The 17,463-nt window shown below is 41.0% G+C and overlaps 1 protein-coding gene and 1 long non-coding RNA gene across 3 annotated transcripts; one reads left to right on the forward strand and one right to left on the reverse strand.

Moving 5' to 3' along the window:
• The first annotated feature begins 5,243 nt into the window (after positions 1–5,243).
• On the forward strand, positions 5,244–8,265 carry LOC104448170 (probable long-chain-alcohol O-fatty-acyltransferase 5). Of its 2 annotated transcripts, XM_010061960.3 has the most exons (3): positions 5,244–5,815; positions 5,992–6,585; positions 7,954–8,265. In XM_010061960.3, the coding sequence occupies exons 1-2, from the start codon at positions 5,360–5,362 to the stop codon at positions 6,577–6,579; spliced, it is 1,044 nt and encodes a 347-aa protein (XP_010060262.2). In that variant the 5' UTR covers positions 5,244–5,359; the 3' UTR covers positions 6,580–6,585; positions 7,954–8,265. The 2 variants fall into 2 exon arrangements, with proteins under 2 accessions (XP_010060262.2, XP_010060261.2); XM_010061959.3 differs by lacking the exon at positions 7,954–8,265 and having other exon boundaries at positions 5,245–5,815; positions 5,992–7,061.
• A 6,328-nt stretch (positions 8,266–14,593) lies between these two features.
• Positions 14,594–17,171, reverse strand: LOC108960645. The gene is made up of 2 exons (XR_001988607.2): positions 16,102–17,171; positions 14,594–14,866 (listed from the first exon to the last, which is right to left on the reverse strand). It is a non-coding gene; the product is annotated as an uncharacterized LOC108960645 (long non-coding RNA).
• Between the last annotated feature and the right edge of the window lie 292 nt (positions 17,172–17,463).

Below are 17,463 nucleotides of genomic sequence, written 5' to 3' on the forward strand. Positions count from 1 at the left end.
TGCACTAGACATATTAAAATTTATCACGAAAATATAATCAAAGTCCTAAAATTTCAAAGCTTCGTAAGTTGTCTGAATTAACGGAATGGAAAGTATATTAAATTTGGAGAATGAGCATGGTAATTAAAGAACGCCACCGCCTGTACGTGCTTTGTAATTGACCGACATGGTGGGCCTACGGTTTGGTGAGCACAATGTTGAGGAGGTTTCGCTGGAGAGATCATAAAGAAGGAATTCCGTATGAAAACGAAAGGATCAAACTTGTCCTGATCTTTCGACCAAAAAAAAAAAAAAAAAAAAAACTTGTCCTGATCTTACCCTTGGTTTTTCGCTTTAGGATTCTCTCGTATAATGTCATGAGTCGTGACGGCTAGAGTTATATGCGCTGAAATTGATGAGGTTTATACATTTTTTTTAGCACATTAAGATCTGTTAACATTTCTCTTTTGAAATATAATTTATTTTCAAAAATAATCTTTTTCTATTCTATTTCCCAAAACAATTTCTCAATAAAAAAACGTGTTTAATAATTATACAAAATTTTTATTCTCGGAATAAAAAAGAATAAGAATGTGTTTAGTACAATTCACAAAATTTATTATAATGTAGATTTTAAAATTTTTTTTTCTTATTATTCCTTATGGCCATTACCAACAACTACCAACGACATCGCTCGCCACTCATCGCCATTGACCACCGTCGATTTGCAGTTGATCGCGGCGATCGGTGGCGACGGGTGGTGGGTGGTGGCGATAGGCAATGGGTTGTAGCAGACGATGTTGCCGGCGGTCATCAACAGCGGGGGTTAGTGGTGGTGGCAATTAGCCAATCGCCAAATGGCGGCATCAACGATCATCGATGGCGACGGCGTTTGGTGACAGCGGCAATCGACCGACGATGATTGGTGATGACGATTGATCAATGGCAGGCAACAAAGGGAGGTGGCGGCCGGCAAAGAAAAAGAAAAATAGAAAAGAAAAGATAAAATAATTTATTTCTAGAAATTATTTCCGAGAACAAGAAACTGCATTTTTCTACTTCTTGTTTATGTTACAAACCTATTTCTTGGCAATTTTTTTTATTTCGGGGAATAAAAAAAATTAATGAGTGTTACCAAATGGAATTCTATTCTTTTTTTGTTCCGGAAACAAAAGAATATAAATTGGGAGAGACAGAAACGTTACCAAACAGACATTTGATAGTTGGATGGGATAAGAACAAACATCAATACGCCAATTTGCCAACTATAAAATGATATAGTGTATCCTGCAACAATGTTCTCCATCACTAATTGTAAAAAAGAAAATTAGCAAAATAGTTATAAACTTGTTGCAATTTTTTCAATTTAATCATAAACTTTTTTTTTTTGGTCAATTCAGTTCTAAAAAATTTGCATTTGTGCCAATTCAATCTATCCTATTAATTTTGGTCAGCGGATGCTAATGTGGACACGAGGCAGCAACAGCTATCCGATCAACCTTGACGTGTCGATTTTTAATATGTTTTTTTTCTCTCTTTTTTTTTCTCTTTTCTTCTTCCACTGGCCCATCGCGAGAGGCTAGGGCCGGTGAGGTCAACCTCCCGGCGCTAGCTAAGGTCTCGCTTAGCCAGATCTTGGCAAGCTTGACCTTGCCTAGCGATAACGAGGCTAGTCTTCACCCTTGCACCTGTTGTCATGGTGTTGGCTAAGGTCTTGCCCAGATCTGGGTGAGGGTGAGCCTCGCCATGGCTAGGCAAGCTTGATTAGCCCTAGCTCTTGCCATTGTGGAGCTTGCCAAGCCAGATTTGAGGGAGCTCAACTTTGCCCTTGCCAGCCCCTAACTTGATGGTCGACAAGGTTAACCTTGCTGGCCCTAGCCTTTGGACAGGCCAGAAGAAGAAGAAAAGAGAAAACAACTAAATAAATTAAAAAATCGATACATTAGTACCGATCAATTCTGATTGATTAAATTGATATAAATGCTAAAAGTTTAAGGTATATTTGATAAAGAAAAATTGTAGCATCGAATTGAAAAAATTACAATAGAAAACTTTATGATGACTTGAGTAGAAAATGTGATGTGGTGGGCAACGTGTCCTTTTCATAATTGGTGTGCCGTCCGAGAAAATATTAGGTACATCTAATTTGTCAGCGTGGCAAATAAGAAGAGCATGGAGAACGCGACACGTGTCATGTGTGCGCCCTGATTGCCCGGCATACTCTTCTCTCTCCTCACTGCACGCTCTCTCTCCCTTCTGCCTCACCATACACTCTCTCCTCTCTCTCTCTCTCTCTCTCCTACCTCCTCTGCACTCTCTCTGTCTCTCCACTCTCTTCTCTCTCCCTCGCACCCTCTCTCGCCCGAGTCTCTCTCCGCCGTAGTCGAAGCTGCATGTACACCTCCCTCTCTCCCCCAAAAACAACTCCACCATCATCTAGCAAACAAGAAGAGACAAAAAAAAACAGTCATCTCTATTCCTATCTGAAACTCGGTTGATTTTTCATTTCGATTACAATTGCCAGTTTTTTTTTTTTTATGCGTTTTTGATTCGACTCATTTTAGGCCAGTTCTATCTTCATTGGCGCTAGGAATCGGGGCTTTCGTCCTTGCTGCCAACGCTCACCCCCTTGGCAGCCGAGGTAGCGACGGTGGCTAAGGAGGCAGCAGTGGGGGCCTCGTAGTGGCATCGCTTGTGCCCGCCGAGAGTTTGGCTGGTGGAGAACCTCTTGTGGCAGATCGCTGGAGGAGGTGGTTGCTGCGAAGGTCTAGGTGGCCGGTTGTTGGTCGTGCCGGTGAAGAGAAAATGTGCTGGGGAGAGAGAGCGTGCAAGGAGGTAGAAGAGAGAGACGAGAGGAGAGAGAAGAGAGAGCAGAGAGAACGTGCAAGGAGGTAGAAGAGAGAGAGAGTGCAGCGAGTAGGGGTGTGCAAAAGAACCGAGACCCGCTCGGACCGCCCGGTTCTTAAGAGAACCGGTTCGGTTCCCAATTCCATTTTATGGGAACGGTGGATCCCGGTCCAATTCTTGGTTCCATGGGCGGATCCGCCCACCCACCCACCCGGACCGGACCGGTTATATTATAATAATATATTAATTTTTAATATTAAAAAAATTGAAATTAGCAAATCTAAAATTTAGGCCTCCAATCACTATCTTATCTCAATTCACTACTCTCCTACTCCATCTCGTCTCTCTTAGTGCAAAATCACCCCGAGCTCCCTCTTCCTCTCCGATTCATCTCTAGATCTATTCATCTCCCTTTGAGTTATAGTCCGAACTCGACGAAATAGTGAGTTAATTCTCTTTTCCTCTCTTGAACTTGAACTCTCTTTCCACGTCGTTGCTACCTCCACATTCACTGTCACTATCATCCTCTTTGTTGTTGGACTTGCCCCGCTTCTACCTCCCCTCTTCCTCCTCCCCCTCCTCATGCTTCTCCCCATCATTCTCAACTTCAGGAATGGGCAAACTCTAGGACTAAGAACGACTCATCGTCCCTATTGTCCTCCTCATTGTCGGTCTCATAGGAGGAGTGGGAGACGACGGAGGTGGTGGCCAAGATGGTGGTGGTGGCCAAGACGGAAGCGAAGCAAGGGTTGCAACTGGTTGAAGGCGAAAGGGGGAAGGCGTGGAGGTTGGATCGGTTCTATGGATCCACCCGAGAATCGGACTGGAGAATTGGACCGGACAGGTGGTCGGGTTCCCGGGTGGATCCATGCAACTAGTGGGCGGTTCCCGGTTCCAATTTTTTGGAATTGGTTTTTAGCGGGAACTGCCCGCTCGGACCATGCACACTCCTAGCAGCGAGGGGAGAGAGAGGACATAAAAAAGAGAAGAGATAACCTGACAACTTGGGCCCACATGTGACATGTGTCGTGTTCTCCATGCTCTTCTTATTTGCCACGCTGACAAATTAGACGTATCCAATATTTTCTCGCGCGATTGTTAGTCAATCTGGCGAAGTCTTTTTTTTACTTTTTCTTTTTTTTGTAAAGTTTCTTTGGTCAATAAAGACGGCTTCTTCACGTTGGCCAAGGAGGAATTGGTGGTAATTAGCTCCACCACCATCGGAGCTCAACTTTACTCCTTGTTCTGATTTGACTGTCTAACTCACATAATTTATGCCCGGACATAACCGTGGGATTAATTTATACCAAGACCTGTCTAATGTTATACCACGTTTGGTGCAATGAAATGGAATGGGGAAAAATAAAACGAAGTTCAGGAAGGAATGGAATAGAAGAGGCATTATAATTCTCGTAGTTGCTTGTTATGATGGAATAAGGTAAAAGGAATTTGTCGATTCCTTTTTTTGGGTTGAAAAAAATTGAAATGGAAGGGAACGGTATCGAAATGTCTAAAATATCTCAAAAATGTAATATATGAGGGAGAAAATAAGGGAAGCGCTTAAAGTAATTGTTGTGATGATGTTATTATTATCAAGGTCATTTTCATGGGTGGAGCCTTGAAGTGGGCATTTTTCCTCTTATTTGGTGGAATGCTCATGTTATGCGAGGTTATGCTCAGGGTCAAAGAGGTTAGCTTGCGATATACGAAACAACAATAGACAGCAAATAAAAATGACATATCAAGAAAACAGTCGCCAATAAATGAGCAATATAGATCGGCCTTAGTAGCAGGATTGTTCGTAAGTACTTATGGATAGAGAAAGTAGCAGTAGGACGGATGATCACTTATGTCATCTAAACTTAGAATTTTCAAGTCTTGGTTAGCTGTCAACACATTGATTATGTCTCCTCTCTCCTTCAATTGGGTGTAGTTGCATATAAACTTTCCTCTTATTTTATTTTTATGATAATAACAATTCATGTTTCAAGTTAATTACTTTATGGCTTCCTTAATACTATTGTTATGAATATGCATTCTAAATCTTTCAGAAGAAATAATAGAGGAAATGTAATTACACTCGAAATAAATATTCATATTGGAATGATTTCGTTCTATCGAACACAATCTATTTCGAACAACATGAGACAAAACACGAATTGTAGAAAGACAAATTCGAATACAATATAACACGGTACACAATTTCATATATTAATAAGAATTAATGTATATAACAATTTTTCATCCTAATTCAATTATTCAATACTGGTGGAGGAAATTATGAGAATTGCTTCCAATTATTGAATGCCAATATTTTCTCACCAGTTAGGTCCAACCGTACCACTTTCCCTTCACGTGGCTAGTAGTTCTAGTGCTTAATGAAAAGACGCAAATCAAGAACGGCTTTCCCTATTCAATCCCCCATAGACAGACATCATCAGTTTTTTTATGGTCGAAAGACATCATCAAGTTAAGACGCACGATACTTTAAGGAAAGAGACGGGGAGCGCCTAGCAGAAGAGAGATAGGGAAAATGGAAGAGGAAGCACGGAACTTCATCAACGTGTGGCTCACGATCCTCGCGTGCGTGTGCTACTGCTACTTCGTCTCCTCCAGCCTCCCGCCGGGCAAGCTCCGGCTCTTCTCTCTCCTCCCCGTCTTCTCCCTCTTCGCCGTCCTCCCCCTCCGGCTCTCCACTGTCCTCCCCAACGGCGTCACCTCCTTCTTCGTCACCTGGCTCGCCTCCTTCAAGCTCCTCCTCTTCTCCTTCGGCAAGGGCCCCCTCTCCTCCAGTCCCGGTTCCCATCCCGACCCATCGAAGTCCCTCTTCCTCTTCATACTCTTCGCGTGCTTCCCCATCAAAATCAGGCAAGCGCAAGACTACCCATCTCCCCAAGCCCCCAAATTGCCCCTCAATTTGCCCTCAAAACTGCTCCTTTGCGGGATCTCAATCCTTGTGTACGATCACCAGGACAAGCTGCTATTGCAGGTTGGGCATGTTTATTCGGTTTCCTGTGTCGAATTCGAATAAGAATTGAGGTCGATGTTGATGTCTATTCATTTTACTGCGAGAGTTTGTTTATTTTCACGGGTTCCTGTTATTTTCGAATTAGTTGCTATTGACTTCATTTCATTCGTGTTGGAATCGGGGAACTGTGCTTGTAGGGGCACCCGAAGCTGGTCCTGCTTCTCTATTCGTGCATGCTTTATCTCTACCTCGACATGATCGTGGGGCTGAGCAACGCAGCCGCGCGCGCCGTCCTCGGCGTCGAGCTTCAGATGCCCTCCGACGAGCCCTACCTTTCCACGTCGCTCCAAGATTTCTGGGGCCGGAGGTGGAACCTCACCGTGACCAACGCCCTGCGGCACACCGTGTACAAGCCCCTGAAGTCGTTCCTCGAACCGCGCTTGCGGGCCGCGCGGGCGGCGGCGGCGGCGGTCATGGCGGCGTTCCTCGTGTCCGGGCTGATGCACGAGCTGCTGTACTACTACGTGACACGCGCGAGGCCCACGTGGGAGGTGACGGGGTTCTTCGTGCTGCAGGGGGCGTGCGTGGTGGTGGAGGTGGCGGCGAAGGCGGCGGTGGGGGAGAGGTGGAGGCTGAGCAGGGCGGTGTCGACGCCGCTGACGGTGGGGTTCGTGGCGGCGACCGCCATGTGGCTGTTCTTCCCGCAGCTGATCAGGAACGGGGCGGACGCGAGGGCCATTAAAGAGTGCAAGGCTTTCGTGGAGGGGCTGAGGCCCAAGTTCTGACACGCGGTACGAGGCATTTGGGGTAAATTTAATGTGCACAACGTTGTTCTTACGAAATCGGTTAACCACATTTCAAAACTTTTCAGAGCTAACATTGGGTCCTCAATTATGGGGAAAAAAATTGACATTGGTCTTTAAGAAAACACAATCTTTCGTCTATATATGTTTTTCACAATGTAATTGATTATGTCTGACTTTCACTACATCCGCATTCAATGAATTGATACAAAAATTAACCTAAATAGGTGCTCATCGTAATCTTTTTTGATACTCATTATTCTATTGATCAGGATAATGATTGCGGTCCTTTATTCCCAATGATGCTTTTCTTTTGTCTATTGGTCGTGCAATTAGACCTACCTGGAAGATTATATAATTGTCTTAATGTGGTGTAGCATTGTTATCATATGTATAGAAATATGATTTGCTCTTTAACTGATGCAAATTCCGACTCTCACTAATAAAAAAATTGGCCTTTGAAACTTGATAAAATTACATTCCTACCGTCATGAGTTTTCAGACAACTATTTCAGCCCATTTTGTTAGGAGATTTTATCACCATTCTTTGAAATAATGTTATACTAGGATCAGTCTACTATAACATGAAGGCATCGAGTCCTTATGCTTAGAATTGTCAGATCATCACAATTAAATTTCAGCCATTGATCACCAACGGTTGAGAGCCATTATTGGTGATGCCTCACAGCAAAATAGCCCAGTTCATATAACTAGGTTGTCAAGAAATTTGTCGAACTACAATTTAGGTTCAGAGAATTTTTATGCTCCATGGTAGATACTCATTCCTTTAGAGCGACGCAAAATTGAATAAAAAGTGAGGACGTAATTACAAACAGCTTAAGTTAGGGGACTGCGCAAATAAAATCAAATCTGAGGACTCAATAGCAAAAAGAGTGCAAGTTGAAAACGATCCAAAAGTGGTACTCTTTTGGGGAAAACTCTATCTCAACTTTATACCCTATGTCGTCCTGCATATGTCCCTTTATTCTTCCACTTTCTTTTTTTGATCGAATATTTCCCTCACTTTAGAGTCCTCCAATTTGCACTTTAATTATTGTTAACAGATTTCGATTGGGCCAAAATGCCACTACTCTTTAAAAAGTGCCAAACGTACTTTCTAAGCCCACCTAGATCTTCGTTTATTGAGAGAAGGTAACATACGGCACATAACATACGGCACAGTATTCGATGGTTAGGCAGCTTGACGTCATAAGCTAACTTTAGCATTAATTTTTTTTTTTCAAATCCAATAAAAATTGATAGTTGTTCATGACGTGGCACATAAATAAAATAATCTTTCTCCGGTCGCAACAGTGTGGGAATCTTTCTCCCTTACTTTGCCCTGTTCTGTTGCAGCAAATGGACGAGCTGCAACAAAGTGAGTGGCTTGGCCATGGACGGCAACGACTGTGAGCCACCACAATAACGAAGGGATGGCTCGGCCATGGACGTGCAGTAGTGGTCGGCTTGGATGCAGTGCCGGCGACTCTGCTGGTGACTTTGATGGAGAAAGTGGCCGTGGATGGAGAATGAAGAAGAGAGCAAAAAAGAAGGGCTGGTTTTTAGTTCTTTTATTTGTTTGCCACGTCATAGACGTGTCAATTTTTCTTTGGATTTCAATACAAAAATGCATGCCACATCAGCTTATGACACGATTTTAACTAACTACTGAATAATTTCTAGCAATATATCAAAAATTGTAGAAATAACTTAAGAGTGTGTTTGATTGGATTTCTGGGGAAAGTTTTGGGAAAATACAAAGGATTTTAAGTTAAAAAAAATTTCAAAATGAAAATTATGTTTGTTAAATTTTAATCTAAAATTTCATTGTGAAGTACTTTTGAGTAAAATAGTAATTGGATAAGGATTTTAATTATTTAGAAAAAGAAAAAAAAAACAATTGGCCCTTTGCCAACTAAGGGCAGGCCATCGCTGATAATCCAGATCTATTGTTGATAACCGTTGTCTAAGGTCGCAAGACCTCAGATAGCCCTTGGAGACCATTGGCGAGGGCCACTTCGGGTCAAGTGACCCTAGCGCAGGTCATGTGCTACTAGGGATCATGTGACCTATGTAACTCCTTACAACTCCGAAGGTCACTCGACCTCGACGAGGGCCAGCTAGGTCATGTGACCTTCAGAGCCTTAACAACCTACATAACCCGTTATAGCTTGGAAGGTCACTTGAATCCAATGAGGGCCAGTTGGGTCTTGCGACCTACGTAACCCCTTACAGCTTCGAAGGTCACTCCAACTCGACGAGGGCTAGCTGGTTTGCGTGACCCTCGCTAGGGGTTGCTTGACCCCAACAAGGGCTAGTTGGGTTTCTCGACCCCAAGTAGCCCCTCACTGGGGTCATGTGACCACCGAGGGTTGTCTGCCGTCTAGATTAGGTGACCTCGTCCAGACTCGTGAGGGTCGTGCAACCTAGACGATACTTGCCTACATGGTTGCTTGGGTCGCTGCGACCCCGCCGGCCTCTCTTTAGCTTGTTGTTGGCCTCTTGTAGCCACATGCAACCACACCGATTGACCCCAATGGAGAAAAAGATGAACAAGCACAAACAAGGGTAAAACTGAAAAAAAAACCGATCATTGTGGATAGTTTTGGAAGAATTTTTTTTTTAACAAACCCTTGGCTTCTTGCATGCCGAGAAGGCTGACTTTTCCTCAAAGTGGGTGCCAAGAATTTTACCAAACAGCCAATATTTGATCCAAAGAGCTTTGGATGCCTAAGGTCCCTTCCCAAAGTCTTTTCTAGATGCAACCTTAATAACTAGCCCCACACAAGTTATAAAACCGGGTCCTTTGCGCATGGTCTTGTATGCCGAGACTCAGACGTTCCGGCCGTTCAATAGGACCGAGGCATGGTGAGACCATTCTGCCTAATGAACGAATAGATTAACACAATCTTGTTTGACGTTGCTTGAGGCGGGATTAAGGTCGATGGGTAGCACGTAGCCACGGGGGTTATAAACTTGCACCTGGCCAATTTCCCCATCCCTGCGAATGAGCACCAGGAGATCCTGGAAGACACTCGAGTCGCCACTGGACTGAACATGTCGATTTGAGCCGGATCATGCATTTTCGCGTCGCTGTCTTTGCATTCGTTTGAAGACCTGTCAAGCAGTATCACTTCTCCGGCGAGATGGTTGGATGAGCCGACGGAGATGCTTTCGTTTGGTGAGTCAAAGAGGACGTATTTTCGATCAAACTGGAGGAATTTGAAGACGGTTCTTCGTTTGTTCGCATGCCTTTCAAGCACGTCTTCCGTAGGGAGTGTATGGCTGAGTGCTACAAGAGGAGAAACTTAATACTTATGTCCACTTCGCCGCTCCGAAGCTATGCATACTTATTAGCTAATTAATCTATTTGTTTATCCCCTACATTCACAGTTAATAGGGAAAATGATAATTATAAGCGCCTTTGAACCAAGTACAGATGTATATTTCTTGTATAATAATTTCGTTGCAAGCCAGACTTTTTCACTCTTTTTGCTCATTTCTTTTACTGGTTACATGTTCGCATCGTTGAGAAGTGCTATGATTCCGCAAGATGTTTCAAATATATGCCTTTTTCCATAGAATGTATATCCATCGGCCATCAGTACATGAAAGTATCTATAAATACTAAACAGGGGCAATATCATCTTCCCTGACGTATAGAGAGCTCGGAGCTTTATTAGTCACACACTTTCCCTTACACACTGTACTAGCTAGGAGGAGCAACATATGGCACTTCAGTAGTTTTCTAGTTATTTCAGGGTATATTAATTTCTTCTTTCTGTTGGCCGTCGTGACAATGCTTCTTCCCATGATCACCGGGGCTGCCATGGCTGCCACGCCCATGGTTGTGGTCATCATTGTCATCGTCATCGTCATCGTCGTCGTTGTCGTCATGATCATGGTCATCGTCGTTTCGATGGACACAAGCACTGCGGCTGTACCCCTTCCCAAGACTACCGTGGCCTTTCCCAAGCCCATATTCCTTCATGCTCTCTTACGCGCACACAAAAATTCAACAGATTAAATATATGAAGTATGTATACAGAGAAGATAGATGAAGTAGAGTGGAAACTTACGAGATGAATTAGTCTCCTCGACAAGCTCGCGAGCTGCAGCCTCGTAAGAGGAGACGAGAAGAAGCATGGCGAAGACAAGGCCACAGAGCACAAAAACCCTAGAGGAAGCCATTCCTCAGTGCACCTGAAGGCAGTGAAACAAAGAACTCGAGTTTGCTCTAAGTGATGAATATGAGAATCGAACTTGCATGGTAAGGTCACCTCATATTTATAGTCACAGAAGCGTAGAGAAAGGAACTTGCTGGCGGACCAAGCAAAACGAGCGTAGCCTGTTAGATCTTACCTATAGTAAGAGGATTGTCTTCCTATACATTAAACATAGTTTGGATTTATCTAACAACTTGGCAAGTGACAGCCTTAGACTGCAAAAAAATTCTGGCGAGATGGTTTCGTATGGTCATATAAAAGGTCATGGATACTAATGGTTCCAAGGTTATTAGGATGCAATCGCGGATCTCGACATTGGCACATTACGAGAAACGACAAGTTCAACGTTTAGTCCCGAAAATTTTCTTATTTCAGCATCCAGAATGAGATCGACTCAAGTTGTTCAAGTAAGCTTGAGTGGGAAAATTGAACCTTGTGGGATTTGATCAATCCTAAATCGGTTAAAAGTTTAGGTCACCTACCGCTCTACAGTTTACCACGTTTGTGCAAGGCATTGTATAGGTGGACATGTAGAAACGCACAATCTTTTTTTTTTAACACGCATGGATGAAGAACAAAATTTTCATTGCTAGAACTTCTTTAAGGGTTCTAACTATTATTTTGTTATCAATCTCACAGCGATAACGGATTACTATAAATCAATTTCAGACATGCATACTTACAACGTTACAAGTATTGTCGTTTTGATGCTATTGAGGGTTGTTAATTGAGCACGGTAACACATCTCTTTCAGATGACCAGCAAACATGAACACACATTGTACGCGTGCAAGAAATCAAAAGTCGAAACATTAAGCAAAATTGTCTTTTTTCTAAATAATTGGTTCATTAAATAAATAAAAAAAAGTTGGTAAAACTACCCGATCCAATGAAATTGGAGCTGGACACCCGGAGTCTTGCCATAACTGCAAGACGCCGGGACACTTAAGTGCCATAACTTTAAAATGGCACACTTAAGTGCCATCATCGGAGTAAAAATGGGACACTTAAGTGCCACTCCGCGAAAATCCGGCCAAATGGCTGACGTGGCGACTTTCCGGCGAGCTCGGTCCCAAACGGCGTCGTTTTGCACGCCGACGTGGCGGAGAAAATGCAAAAACGACGCCGTTTCGTCTACGTGTAAATAATAGTATATAAATTAATTAAATTAGATTTAAAATATTCAAAAAAATTTAAAAAAATAAGAAAAATTTAAAAAAATTTTAAAAATTAAGAAAAATTTTAAAAATTAAGAAAATTTTAAAAATTAAGAAAAAATTTAAAAATTAAGAAAATTTAAAAAATTTAAAAATTAAGAAAATTTAAAAAATTTAAAAAATTAAGAAAAATTTAAAAAATGTTAAAATTTTTAAAATTTTAAAAATAAGAAAAATTTAAAAAATTAAAAAAAAATTAAGAAAATTTTAAAAATTTTAAAAAATTTTAAAAATTTTAAAATTTTTAAAAATTTAAAAATTTTAAAAAAATTAAGAAAATTTAATTTTTTTAAATTAAGAAAATTTTAATTTTTTTAATTTAAGAAAATTTTAAAATTTTTTAAAAATTAAGAAAATTTTTTAAAAAAATTAAAATTAAAAATTATAAAAAGTGGGGAGTGGGAGGCCGAACGGGGCGGCTCCCTTGCCGCCACCACCGGCTCCCCTCACCGCCGCCACCTCCGCCGCCGCCGCCTCCCCCCTTTTTAATTTTTAAATTTTTTAAATTTTCTTATTATTATTTTAAAATTTTTTTAAATTTTTTAAAATTAAAATTTTTTAAAATTTATTATTTTCTTAAATTTTTTTAATTTTTTTAAAATTTTTAAAATTTTTAAAATTAAAATTTTTAAAATTTCCTTTTTTTTAAATTTTTTTAATTTTTTAAAATTAAAATTTTTAAAATTTTCTTTTTTTAAATTTTTTTTTAAATTTTTTAAAATTAAAATTTTTAAAATTTTCTTATTTTTTAAAATTTTTTAATTTTTTAAAATTAAAATTTTTAAAATTTTCTTATTTTTTAAAATTTTTTAATTTTTTAAAATTAAAATTTTTAAAATTTTCTTTTTTAAAAAAAATTTTAAAAAATTTTAAAATTAAAATTTTTAAAATTAAAATTTTTAAAATTTTCTTATTTTTTAAAATTTTTTAATTTTTTAAAATTAAAATTTTTAAAATTTTCTTTTTTTAAAAAAGTTTTAAAATTTTTTAAAATTAAAACTTTTAATTTTTTTTTTAAATTTTTTTAATTTTTATGCTGATTTGAGTTTCCGCGAGCCACGAAAGAAAAAAATAATAATAAAATATTGCGTAGGATTTCCGGCAAGGTCGCGGAGGAGGTGGCACTTAAGTGTCCCACTCGAAAAAAAGTGGCACTTGCTGCATCGTTTTGAAGTTATGGCGCACTTAAGTGTCCTTGCCTTATGGCACTTGTGGTGTACTACATCGCCAATGAAATTGCATATGGAGAAAGATAATTTCTCCTAATCTAAGCCCAAACGAAAGCAAAAGTGAGGCTGAGAAATCTCGACCAGCCATTGGTGAAGTCCTGCTAAAATGGTAAGCCAGCTTGCCTATTGGAAAGTAGATACAGGTCCTTAAGACACTTCAATGGACATGTGAGGCTGGAGCTTTATACGCTCACTTACTCAGGTGAGCCAGTGGGAATATCATCTTCGTCGACGCATAAAGCTGGAAGCTTCGGTTTATTGGTCACTCACACACATTCCATATACAACGCACAGGAGTACGTACTAGGAGCAGCAACTTAAAATTCAGTAGATATCTAATTACATTCCCGCTGTCTTCACTTCCTTCTATGGGTTGCCTGTGTAGCCAGGCTATTTCCCATGCGCCGTAGCCGTGGCCATGGTCATGGTCATGCTCATGATTGTCATCGGGTTCATGGTATTATATGTACTATATCTCATAAGTATATCATCTGCATATGTACTATATGACATTTTTGTTGGAGGTTATAGGTTTGAGAGAGAAGAATCGGTTGCTTGAAGTATTACACCAAGAGACGTCAAGTTTGGAACGCTCAACAGTGTTACCTCCAGCATAGGGAAACCCTAGAGTTTTTATATGCAAGTTATTGGGCTCCGGCCCATATGGACCCAAATAACCATGTTTTCACCTATTGGGCTTGTATGTGAACATATTGTTTTGGACTATATTAATAATATATCCAACAATCTCCTCCTATGTTCACCATACATCACAATCCAATAAGGTGGTTAGTGTAATGTTCACACAAACATGAATCATCCACATTCAGTTCAAGACAATCAACTCGGATCGGTCAAAAAATATTTCAGCAGTAAAGTATTAAATTAAATCATCATTTACTCATCATTTTTATCATGAATTTGTTCTGAGATTAACAAAATCCAAATCCCAAAATAAATCTCAGACTCAGTTCACAATCAATATATGTATAATAGTCAAGTATAAATAGGCCAGTCAAAATAGTCCAAGGCTTTACAAATTTTAGAAACAAGTATAATAATGTTCAAAAAATAGAAATAGTAAAATGCAAGTCTCAAGTAAATGGACTTCATCAAAATAGGCAATAGTAGGTAAACTGTCAAGTCCCTACATGCTTTAAATGATATATATTCATTCATCAAGTAGGTTGTCATGCCCCGATCCTCAGGCACGCACACATCCCTTACCTTGGTCGATTAATAGCGACGTCCCAGAACGCATCGCTGACCCATTCTTTTCATATGCACATGCGGAAGCATATAAATTATTCCCAAATAATAAAACATTGGGATAACATAGTAGGATTAAATTTCAAACCTTTAAAACGTTCACTCACATATACATTGCAAACCAGTGCACCAATATATACAAGGTGAACTATTAAGTCAAATTCAACTTAAGCCAGTGTAAAAATAAGGTATACAAACAAGAGTGGGGTTCTACAAACTACGGGTTCCTATCCTCCTCTCCATCATCCTCTACACTTCAACTGGAGCCTTCAGCAGACTGCACTGGACTTTCGAGATCTTCAACATCCAAGTCTACTACATCCAAGGACCTGAAATGGTTATTCAATAACCAATGAGACAACGTCTCAGCAAGTTCTACCCCCTAAGACCCGATTAGTAAACCAATACACCGTCCAGGTTGCCTATGCACTCACGGGTCAAAGGACTTACCTTAGCCTCAGATTCCACCTGCATATTAGTACAGTTCAATAGGCACCTAAACAATCACATTACATATCGATATCTCGATCAAATCAACTTAATCGATTACATGCTAACAAGACCACTTACGGTCATATCAATTCAATCAATTTATTCACAAAGTCAAATCAAAACAATGATCAATCAACCTAGTCGATTTCATGCCAGCCGGACCAACTCTAGGTCATTCCAAAACATCAATCACATGTACTCTCTCGGGCGTCTTTTTCGCCAACTGCTATACCATCACTAATCACGTGCATTCTTTAAGGCGTCTTTTTCGCCAACTGCTATACCATCACTGATCACGTGCATTCTTTAAGGCGTTGTTTTCGCCAGTGATATCCCAATCACCGAACCACGTGTTCTTTCTAGGGCGCCGTTTTCGCCAAGGTGACATCGGCAATAAACAACATCGTGGGTCTTTAAGGCGTCGTTTTCATTAGTGACATTTCCTTAATCACTGAACCATGTTTTGTCTATAAGTCATTCACATGTGTTCTTTAAGGCGCCGTTTTCACCAGTGATACTTTCAATCATCGAACTACGTATGTCCAATAACATCGTACCTGATTGGTCTTAGCCAATAATATTCTCAGTTAGCTCTCACCATTCCCTCTATTATATAGCCCATCAACGTAACTGGCACTATATACCCATACTCGGCCACCTACCAATCAATTATTCAATATCAAACAATTTAGGACAATTCCTAAAATTCCACAATTAATTCAATTCCACACAACGTAGAACTCAAATAAATAAATGGACTGTACCACGAGAATCATCACAAAATTTCGGTCATTAGCTAACCTTACCTAATTTCTGAAAAATAAATAAATAAATAATTAATTTCGAAAATTAATAAATAAATACCAAAAATCCAATTTAGGCTCTTATTGCCTAATTGATGCCCGATAAGGGTCTGGAAAAATCCCGAGATGTATTCAATAAATACTATAGGCAATTCTCTAGCTAAGTACAGTAACCACCTAACTAATATGCAATGCAATTAACTAATAATCATTAATCAACCCTTAAGTGTCATTAGCAAACTAATAAAGCATTAGTGAGTAAAACTCACTTGATTAACGAGCCGATTGGACCAAATCAACGAGCACGCGACAAGGGTCAATCCTCTCCAAAGCGGGTTCGCCAACCGGGGTCAAACTAGGGCTGAAATCGGCCTACAAGCTCCCTGCTCGAGCTGGGCTGAGTCCACTGATTCGGTGGGCCTGACTTTGCAGGCTTGGGCCTCAAAATCGCGGGCTTCTGATTCTGCTGGGCTTCTAAAAGGCGTGGGCTTGCTGCTGGGCCAAGACTTGGGCTGTTGGACTTAATTAATGGGCTAAGTAAATTGCTTCACTGGGTTGGACTGCTGCAAATTTCGTGGGCTTCAAATGGCCCAACTGCTGGGCTCACTCAGGCTGAGATGGACCGAAATCTGGGCTGAAATCGTGTGGGCTGAAGACGCATGAACGTGCTGGGCCGAATTCGCTGGAGATGGTGCTTCGGTTGATCGATGCTGGACGAAGGAGCAGCGAACGAAGGAGATGCTGCGGACGCGTGGGTTGCAGCTATCGATTAGGGGTGTTTCAGTCTTCGTGGACAGCTGCTTCGTTGGAGTCTTCAAGCAACGACGTTGAAGAAGAACGAAGCAACGAAGATGAAGCTGCTTGCGGTCGTTGGGCGGACAACCAGGAGACATGCAGCATAGGGGATAAGCCGAAGTGGAGAGAGGGCGAGCTGCTTCGGCTTCACTGGATTGATTCGGTAGTGGAGCAGGGACGAAGAGGAATATGAGGAGATGGGCTTCAATTCAGTGGAGTGAGTCAGCGTGGGGAGCTTCGGTTGACTCAGGGGAAACAAACGGTGGTGGAGAGGGTAGGCGTGAAGACCGAAGCTGCTGGTGTCATGGACATGGGGGCGGCAGCTTCAACTGCTGCTTGGATGCGTGGAGCAGGGAACGCCTGGCAGTTTGCAGGGAATTGAGGCAACAATTTTGGTAGTTTTGCAAGGAAGAAAATTGAAAGGAGAAGGGGCAGAATAGTTCGGTCCACCGAGAAGAACGAAAGCAAGGCAGAAGCTGAAAGCGTCGAACGAAGGGAAGAGAGGAGAGAGAGAGCAAGGAGATAGGGATGAGGGGAAGACCGGTTCTCTTTTGGGGGACTAATTCCCTTCAATCTTATCCCTTTTTATCCTCACATGGCCCACCAAGCTAGCTAGCCTCCACTGCCTTTTTCAGCTTCAAAATTTCTTCTAGAATTCATTTGATTTGGTCCATAAGTCTTGCCCATGGGGCATACGAAATTACATAGGTTTTCCCTCAATTGGTTACCTATCGGTCCTCAATTCCACCCAATTCGGCTTCAACAAATATCAATTTGCACCTCGATGCTCAATTGCTATTTTTCCTCATCCATGCATCCATCATGCATCTCAATTT

The sequence above is a fragment of the Eucalyptus grandis genome, chromosome 6 (assembly GCF_016545825.1).
Source record: "Eucalyptus grandis isolate ANBG69807.140 chromosome 6, ASM1654582v1, whole genome shotgun sequence".
Lineage (NCBI taxonomy): Eukaryota > Viridiplantae > Streptophyta > Magnoliopsida > Myrtales > Myrtaceae > Eucalyptus > Eucalyptus grandis.

What these genes read in the sequence shown, in the direction of transcription:
- LOC104448170 (XM_010061960.3), top strand. Translation starts at nt 5,360, where the DNA reads ATGGAAGAGGAAGCACGGAACTTCATCAACGTGTGGCTCACGATCCTC. An exon ending in AGGACAAGCTGCTATTGCAG is followed by an intron (nt 5,816 to 5,991) that starts GTTGGGCATGTT and finishes CTGTGCTTGTAG; the next exon opens with GGGCACCCGAAGCTGGTCCT.